The following is a 9,370-nucleotide window of genomic DNA, read 5'->3' as shown; positions in this document are numbered from 1 at the left end:
TCCAGGAAAAATTATATCAGCAAGAAAGCATGTGGATAAAGGGTGTGGAGCTGAATCCTCCAAAGCACTTCACATGTGTGACATGACTCCACTTTATAAAATCCCCTTTTTCTCTTCCCCACTGTGGTTACTCACACTTAGCTCACTGTTCCTGCTCTTTGTAGCAGTTCCTACCTGTTTGTTCAGTGCAAACGTTACACTGGACCCACAGAGGTTTAATGAATTTCTCTGACCTCCTCTGCACTCCTTCAAACACCAATCTCGGGCTGCATTCAACTCCTCTGGGACTAAAGGAGCTTTAGGCAAGAAATAACTAAGCTACTGTTCACAGTAGTTTATCCTGGAATTCCTCCTCACCGTGGTGAGTTTTTTGAGCCTTGTATTTTGTTACTGCTCACTTAGCAGCTTTGTTTTATAACTTCCTTCTGATGCTTCATGCTAGGACAGGACTTTCCCTGTGCCTGTAGAGCTCTGGCATGTTATCCAAGGACAGCACAGATGCAGAAGGAAAACCATGGAGTGCCTTGGTGAGGTATCTTCTCTAAGCTGTGTATGTTACTTTTGATTTTCTACTTCCTTGGGTATGCAGTAGGAAAGGTAATTTTTATTAATTTGGCCTTTTATTTCTCACATATTTTCTGTTTTATATTTAATATCCCAGAGTTTGAGCATTTGTTTCCTCATTTTGATGCAAACTTAACTTTCAAAGCAGTATCTTTTATTCAAAATAGCTGCACTCACCCAGCTGTTTAATCACACAAACACTTTCTGAAATGTTTTTGACAGGTCTTTTGATTTTATTGGGAGTATCCAATCCAGTGTTTGCAAATGGCTTTTATGCCACTTAACAGAATTTAAAACCTGAGCAGGAAGGATGTAATGGGTACGGATTTGGTGCAAGTATGAACTAATCTTCAAACATACTGGAGCTTACTGTCCTAAAACACAGTCACCTGAGGAAAAATGAGATGGTACCTACTGCAGACTGTCAGAGAATTGTTTGAGTGCAAGGAGGAATGATTTCAGAGGCCTTAAGGCATGTTTGCATGTCACTGTATTTCCAGCCTGGTGGTGTTAATGGTATTGGAGCTCCTGCCTTTGTTAGCCCAGCTCTGAGTCACCCTTGGTGCATTTGATTACTGTCTTTGAGAAACATCTTCCATTCTGGGCCCAAAATCAAGAAACTAACTTCTCAACAAAAGAGCATCTTGACCTGCTGTTGGACAGGTTTATTTAGAACAACTTTTATTTCCTGCTAATGGAGGGAAAGCAGACCCCATCCTGATGTTATTTACATTTCTGAAGACATAATTATTACACAAACAGTAGGAGAATTGGGTGACAGGGAGGAAGTAGCTGTATGACATCACTGGGTAAATAACTTACTCCTTTGAAAACATTTACAGTCGTGTCTAGTCACAGTGGAGTTCAGAGCCATGGGGTGGCACTCAACAGAACGTTGAGTTAAAACATAGTGACAGCCCAATCTGATGCACAGGGATCTCCTTGAACTCTCACAGAGCTGTAGCTTCACTTTGAACACCTCAAGGCTGAGCATTAACCACAGCTGAGGTTTTTAGAGCTCAGTTTTGCTGCCAGGGCTCTGTGTCAGGGAGTGAGGCAGCAGCCCATGGCAGTGTTTCTGACGGGTGGGAGACGTGTGGATTCATGTCTCACCTCGCTCTGATCCGAGCTGTGTGTGTGGTTGTGCCATCAGCATGTATTTAGAGGAGCCTGTAATCAATTTACTAAGTCGCCTAAAGGTGCCTTTTGGTGGCCTCATGTTTGTTAATCAGGCTCTCAAACGGAATGATGACTTGGCAGAAATTTTGCTACACTTTGTGATTTGAAAGCCTTAATTAGTAGATAGAATGTCCCCAGGATTACAAGTGTATGGGTTGTTTTAGTCTGTGTGTAAAGCAGCCTGAGGTTAAACCACGGAGGTGGGTTTTTCTGATTCAGTACGGAGCAGAGAGGGGAGTTAAATTATAAAGACTGAAAGAAATTAAGTAGTGCATCAGCACTGCATTCCTTCGATCATGTCTGAGGAGTGTATGCATCAGTTTGCAGCTCACATCTGGCAATGTCTTCACTGCTGTGAAGGGCTCACTGTACATCAGGTCCACGAGCTCTGAATTATTCTAGACAGAAGGAGGAGGAAAAGAGAATTATGAGAAAACTTTGTGAGGACGTACAGAACTTTTTCATCCTTTGGAGGCTTTTCCTGACTGACTTTATTTGTGGAAAAGTAACCAAAACCTGAAATGTCCCGAGTATCTAGAGGCAGGGGTTGCTCCTGGGAGATTTTTATCTGCCTTTAGCCTGGCTTAGACGTTCAGCCACACTGTTTCAGATTTACAAGGCTGCTTTGGGTTGCTGCAGGCCTGTTCCCAGGCATCCATATGCAGCTGCACAGCACTTGCGAAAGTAGCTGACAAAATTGATTGGGAGTTTTTTCCCCTGAAATTGCACCTTTTTTCATGGATAGTAGTGGGGGCTGGCATCCCTGAAGGAGAGCCTGCAAACCTTGAGCTGTGCAGCAGTGTGTATGTACAGGATGGAGCAGGGAATGCTACTCACCAGAGTGTGGGGAGATGGAAAAGGCAGAAGTATTTACATGAGCTTAGCCAGGGTGCTGGGAAAGCCTTCTAACCGACTGCTGTCCATGTCCTGAGGCCTGTCAAGGAAGAGGACAGGGATGGTGTAATTTGGATCAAGAGAGAAATTATTTTTCCACTGCTGCTTTGCTGCTTTACTGCATGATGAGGTTGAGAAGACCACTGTGTGTGGTATGGGCTGGCTCAGCACAGGCTGCTCCTTATCTGCACCCTGCTTGGGCTCAGGTAAGAGGTTTATTCTTTCCCTGACTGTACCTGAAATGATACTTAATCCAGTAGCTCCACATCTGGAATCCAGGCAGCAATAAGGACCTTGTATTCCTGCAGTGAGGTGATAATGAACTGATTCCCACCTACCTCTGGTTCTGCAGGATGGCTCCCAGGAAGTCCCTCAGGACCATGTGGTGCTGGTAGCTGCTGTCCATCAGGATGCTGTCAGACTGGCGCCTTGTCAGGAACTCCTGCACCCCTTCTCCCGGGCTGCTCCTGCTGCTTCTGTTAGGTGAAGATGAGAAACATCTTTGTTTCAGAGATGCTTTTTTGTCCCTTGCTCCAAGTTTGGCTCAGGCTGAGCAGCACAGCAAGGGAACCTGCTGGGTCTGACCCTAGGGCCATTCTGCTTCATTTCAGTAAGGATTGGTCACTGTATTTGCTCCTCTGTTAGAAGATGGATTGGAGCTGGCTCATATCTGACCAGTTGGTCTTAGTGGCAGTCAGTGATCTATCCAGCCAGAGGTACTGGAGAGGCTGCCTTCTGTGTTTAAACCAGGCCAGGGATAACTGTTTCCTACCAGTGAATGATCATCGCAACTATTATTTGCAAATATTATTGCTTGTTGATATTACAGTAGAACTCTCAGCTGATCTGATGCTTACAGCCTTGGAGGAAAGGATTAATTAGGCTGCTTAATGACAGCTGTGATTAGGAGGGATCCAAGATGTAAGGATGCAGGATGCCCTTCAGGATGTGGAACAGCAGGAGAGATTGTTTCTCTTGCAGGGGAAGGCAGCTATTCCTGCTACATGCATGAAAGAAACTGCCCTGTGTAATAAACAAAGCACTGGCCCTAGGCCAGCAGGATGCTGGGCTTACCCGAGCCGTTTGCCAATGATGGTCTGTAGGAATTTGCGGGCGGAAATCTGCCCCAGGAATTTCCGGTAGTTGTCGGTGAATATGGCATCGGCATGGCGCTGCATCCTGGGGGGAAAGGCAGGACAGTGTGCTCTCTGAGCTAGCAGTGAACCCTCCAGGTGAGAAAGAACACACTGGGGGTAACAGTGCTGATAGCAGGGGCAGGTAACCACAGCAAACACCTTTTGGTGTTGGACTGTGCTAGTGTTTTGGGGTAATGGGATTTGAGGGAGCTCAGTCCCGACATGGAGGCAGCAGGCAAAATAAAATGTCTGTTAATCAGAGTCCCCACTAAAACAAGTAAGGAGGAGTGCCTGCAAACCAAAGGTGAGATCAGAGAACCAGTGGAAAGGAGGAGGAGAACCACAGGCTGGGAAAGGGCAGAGCTGGGCTGGGACATTCCCATGCTCTGCAGCAGCACAGTCATCTCCTGGGAGGATGGTGTCTGGGACAGGATGACAGGATCCTCCAGCAGGTCTCTAGCCTGTGGTTAGACCCAGACTCCAGAAAATCCACAGATAAGGGAAGCACGAGCCACTTGACTGGTCCCACTGTTGTAAGGACGAGTCCCCTGTGCCCTGTGTGGTGCTGCTGGGACTGACTGACCTGCTGGTCTGCTCCTGGGCTGGGGGAGGTTGTAACCAGCACACTCCACAACAGCAGGGCTGACAGGTGAGGTACAAACCTTTTCCCAGTGGGGTCTGCTAACAAACCCTCCTCCTCCTGTTCCTCTGCCGAGGGGTTCTGGCTCTGCAGTGGGCTGCTGTGCTGGAGCTGGAAGCTCATGGCCTTGCCAGCAACTGGCCCTGGACTGTACCTGCAAGATTTGTAGGGGTGGAAAGAAATATTACAACTTCTAAGAGGTGACAAGGAAATACTTGAAATATTAATAGGCAGCTGTTGAGGTCGTGTACTAGAACAGTTCTGACTTCAATGCAGGTGCCCTGCAGCCACAAATTTTAATCAGTGGTGGAGCTGGTGGTGCTGCCTGCTCTGGAGATTGCCAGATTTCCCTTTATACAACCCAGTATCCAATTCTAAAACCAACTGTTTAGGCTAAAATATTCCATCAGGTGCCTGTCCCTTTGGAAACCACCCCTAGGCTAGCAGTGTACCCAAAAAATTAAGACAGGGCAAAGAAATAGGCCTAGCAACACATTTAGAGTTCGTCTGGCTTTCAGAAGTGCTGGCAACTTTAATTTGGCGTGTGCTAATTTTGCACAAGGTCAGGGATGAGGCAGGGAGTGATAGTGTGGATAAAGCACTGAGCACTTACCTGAGAGCTGGGTAGAGAGGAGAGGAGATGGAGCATGCAACTAAATGCAGGAACAGGAGCAGAGTGGCCTTATCCAGCATCTTCCACCCTTGGAGTCACCTAAAACACAGAGCAGTCTGAGGGCAGGGAGGTGCTCCAGGCCAGGAGAGGAGGCCAAGTACCACCTTTATGTTCTCAGTCCCCCCTGTTCACTTTTTGGCACAAAGGGTCTGGAAATTTGCCTCTGTTTGTGGTTGGGGTGTTTCCCAGTGCAGAGGTTTCTTGGCTTGGCAGTCTTCCCCAGGGAGTGAGTGCAGTGCCTGGAGGCAGTGGCTGTGTCTCCCTTGGGCCAGGAGGCAGGGCCGAGCAGAAGGGTTTAACACTGTGGGACCCCCTGATGGGCCTGTCCCACTGCTGTAGTTGAAGGAGAGCTCTCTTGGGCTGGGGTGAGCTCCAGGGGCCACTGCAGGGGCTGTAAAAGCACCTTGATGGAGGGCAGCAGTTAGCAGGGACCAGAAAGGAACCACTGCCTGCACAGGACCATCTGCAGCCAGCCCCTGGGACCTCTCCTGCCCTCTGGTCTCCCAGGGACGTGTGTCTGCTCACACAGCTCCACCTGTGTGGCACAGGTCCACGCCTAACAGCTGACTGGGCTGCCTCCAGCCAGAGACTGGGAGAAACAGGGAAACCCAGATAAAATTCCTGGGCAGAGGGGTAGCACTGGCAAAGCCATTTATCGAAGGCAAGTGCTGAGCTTGGTTTGCCAAACAAAACGCACTGTTGGGCTTGGGCAGAGAGGGGACTGGACCGAAATATGTCCCTTTGGGGGGGCTGAACTGCCACCCTCGAGGTGACTACCCAGCTCTGAGCACGGGCTGTGGTGGAAGGTGGGATGGGCTGAGCTGTGTGTGCAGCCCTGGCTGCGGTGCTTCCTTCCTGGGGTTGGCTGAAGAGCTGTGAGTGACTCAGGACAAAGTCACCTGAGGTCACACACCCGGGGAGCTGAGTGCTGTGCTTTTGTCCTTGGAAGCCAGGGACAGTAGGAAGGTATTTCAGTGAATGCTGCTCTTCCTGAGTTTTGATAGAAAGCGATTGATCTTTTGCTCAAAAAAGATTCTTTAAGAATGTGGATAGAAACCTTTAAAATACCAAGTTTCCCTGTTCCCCATCTTACTTTACACAAGAAAAGAGCAGAAAGATGTTTGATCTCCATAAAAGGAGAAAAAAACCCTTCCAAAGGTATAACAATACTTCCTTGCAAAAGGAGCAACTTCCAAATGGAAAGGGTTTGGTTGGGCTTCTGACTGCCCACGTGAACTTTCCAAGGAGTGGGTTTTCCTGAGGGGGGGGTCTTTCTGATGGAGAACATCAGCAGTGAGCTCTGCTTTACTGCTCAGACAGAGCAGATCAACATAGAGAGGAGGACACTCATTAAGGACTTTCAAGTGGGTCCAGTCTCGACACTGTGGAAGTTAATAATAGAATTAGTGGCAGTGTCAGAAGTCCATGCATAGACATGGGAAAAGGTGTTGCACTGAGAAATGAGATTTCTTACCACAAACTCATTCTCAGCCCAGTCTGTTTCCAGCTGCTTGTGCTCCCAGCAAGGGACCAGCAGCTTCCCCATCAGTTCCCCTGGGAGCACCACAGTAGCTCCTGACTCCTGCAGAGCTTCTTGTGCTCATGGATGGCATCTCCTACTTCTGGTCTATTACAGAATCACTTTGGCCCCTCAGAGAGCCAAGGAATACTTAAAAGAAGGAAAAAAGGGACTTTGAGAGATTTACAGGGCTTTTGCCTTTAGAGTAAATTTACTGCTTCCTTTTTTTTTCCCTTTTTCATTTGAACTTGAAAAAGCATGCCTTTTCTGTGCTCTCCCTGAGTATCTTCATGGCAAATCCCAAGTCAGATCTTTCTAGATAGAGGAAATGATCTAAAGCATCTGTCAGGGGGTACCAGGAGACTGTGGCACCAGCATCTAGAGAAAGTGCCAACCAGGAGATTTAATCAGTACCAGGGAAGCTACTGTGTGAGCTGAGAAGTTCAGTGCCAGTGTAAATGCAAACCTCACCCAAATGCTCTCCCTAGCATACAGCCCTGATTAGCACTTTCTGACTCTGGTTTCCCTTCTTTGAATGTTGGGGTTTTCTCCAGAATCACTTTTTGAACCTTTGGGGTATTTTTTTTTCTTTCTCTATTAATAGCTTCTTTGCAATTTTGTTTGTTTGTCTCTGGCTTTGCCCTTTTTCCCGTCTTGCTTTGCCTTCTCTCCTTTAGCTACAACCTGCTTCTCATTCAGCTTTTGAGTATGTCTGTCTCCCTTTTTCCCTTGGGAATAAGTCTGAAATGAAAGTCCTACACCCCTTCCCAGAAGTGTCTGCTGTTTCAGAGGAGAAACTGGGGAATTGAAGTGTCACCCTGCATGGAGGCAGCTTGACAGCTCTGCAAAACACTGTCACCTTCAAAATTCTCTTGAGGTGAGGGACAGCTCACTTTCCATTCTGGCAGCACATGAAAAAATTATTAAAAAATAAATTCCTCTTAAGATGATGAGCTTTTAGTGCCATTCCTGCAGGTGAAGCATAAAAGCTTCATTCCATCCTGTGCAGCAGGAACAGCAGCATTGTGACAGTGATGTTGGAGAGATGGGTATCTCTTACCCCTTCTGAAACCTTAACCTGAGCTGTCTGAAAAATACCCCTCTGTAGATAAAATGGAGCTTTTGCCATACCTGCTGTTTTATAAAGCTGAGACTTTTATACTCTGAAATGCTACAGTAGAAAAGCAGAAATCCTTTTCAGTCCCTCCCTCTGCCTCGTTGTTTGGCTTCACGTTACCTATAACACACTGTTGTGTTTCTCCTCACACTTGGCTTTGGCTCAAACACAATTTCATTGCTGGGTGAGTAAAACACTGTTCATTTGCCAGGGTAAAAGCAACTCACATCAGTATAGCAAAAGAGAAAAACTGCTACAGCTGGTAAACATCTAACATGCTTTTACAAAGCTCATCTGTAGTATAATTCCATTGATTTGCATTTATCCTGCAGTTCAATTATTGTTTCTTTCTATGACTTGGTACAAAAACATCTTGGTACAAAACTTGGTATGGTACAAAGGCTGTTGTACATGGCAAAGCTAATTCCTGGTGCCAGCTTTGATTGCATTTCAGTACAATTTAATTGTCTCCAACTTCCGAATAGGCATTATCTTGTTAAACACAGAGAGAGAGACTCCCACTTACCGTTCCTGTAGAAAACAAGCACTTCCTAGATCAGCTCCTGCCCAGGTGTTCCTTCCCCTGTTGCAAACACAACTTCTCCTCTGGAGCTGCCCCTGTGAGCCTGCAGGGTCTGTGCCCCGCGGGACGTGGAGTCGTGCTGAGCAGGGAGGACTCTCTCGGATCTCCCCCCAGCTGTCCTCTGGCTGCCAGAGAGGTGCATCTCTGCTTTTTATACCTGTGCTCCCTCAGGAGTCCTGTGGGCTTCCACGCGTCAGAGCATCAATTATCCTCCTGAATTTCAAAGGCTGTGTTTAGCATCCTCTTTCTGTGTGTGTGTGTGTGTGTGTGTGTGCAGGGAGGTGGCAGGGAGAGGGTCATGCCTATAATCGAGGGTCATTTGCACACTTTCTCTTTGTCCCTCAAAGAGTGAAGAGCAAATAAAACCAGCAATAATCTGGCAGAGTGAATGACAAATTCACTTTGAAAGGTAAACTTCTCTTTCCCTTTGCAATTGCGGGTTTTTTCCTTCTACTCTACAGTGAGTGAGTTAACCATTAATGCTTTCTCACACTGCATGAACAGGAGGGTTTGTCTTTTTGCTATTCTATTTTTCTTTGATTATCAGCCTTTCCCTCCTTCTCCTTTGTTACTCACACCTGCATTAGCGGGGCAGTTCATGCTCCAGTCCCTTGCAAACATCACAGCTTCACATCAAGCACACAGAGCAGCCGGAGAGCCCCGCTCCGTTCATGTGCTCTGGAAAAAGGCAAGGGTCTTCCCTGGGGTGCTGCGTGCACTGGCAGCTGTTTTCGTTCCTGGAACAAGGTTTATGAAAGCCCCATTAAAAAGAACACAGAGCCTTGGTGCCAAGAAGACCAGGACAGTTCAGAGGAGCTAAAAACGAGGTGTCAGCATGAGCTCCACCTGCCAGATTTTTCATACTGACTTTACAATGCCCAGAATTGATGGGGACCCAGACCCTTCCCATCTCAGGGCTTGCATGACTCGATGGTGGGAAGGAGTTTCAGCAGGTGAGATGACTCATACCTGCCCACTGCCCAATACCTTCACCTTGCACCAGAGCACATCACAGCTGTTGGGAGCAGAGAGGGATTGTAGGAAGGACGAGCATCTGGTGTGCAC

The 9,370-nt window shown here is 47.4% G+C and overlaps 1 protein-coding gene across 1 annotated transcript; it reads right to left on the bottom strand.

Moving 5' to 3' along the window:
• Positions 1 to 2,580: 2,580 nt before the first annotated feature.
• On the bottom strand, positions 2,581 to 8,358 carry GHRH (growth hormone releasing hormone). Its single transcript, XM_018073885.2, has 6 exons — positions 8,249 to 8,358; positions 5,027 to 5,125; positions 4,436 to 4,567; positions 3,712 to 3,816; positions 2,976 to 3,113; positions 2,581 to 2,677 (listed from the first exon to the last, which is right to left on the bottom strand). Exons 2-6 carry the CDS (start codon positions 5,104 to 5,106, stop codon positions 2,614 to 2,616), a joined length of 519 nt encoding a protein of 172 aa, XP_017929374.1. The 5' UTR covers positions 5,107 to 5,125; positions 8,249 to 8,358; the 3' UTR covers positions 2,581 to 2,613.
• Between the last annotated feature and the right edge of the window lie 1,012 nt (positions 8,359 to 9,370).

Source organism: Manacus vitellinus, unplaced genomic scaffold (assembly GCF_001715985.3).
Source record: "Manacus vitellinus isolate BGI_N305 unplaced genomic scaffold, ASM171598v3 scaffold_26_pilon, whole genome shotgun sequence".
NCBI classification, from domain to species: Eukaryota; Metazoa; Chordata; class Aves; order Passeriformes; family Pipridae; genus Manacus; species Manacus vitellinus.
The sequence above is the reverse complement of the archived record's forward strand: the minus strand, read 5'-3'. Positions and strand labels throughout refer to the sequence as shown.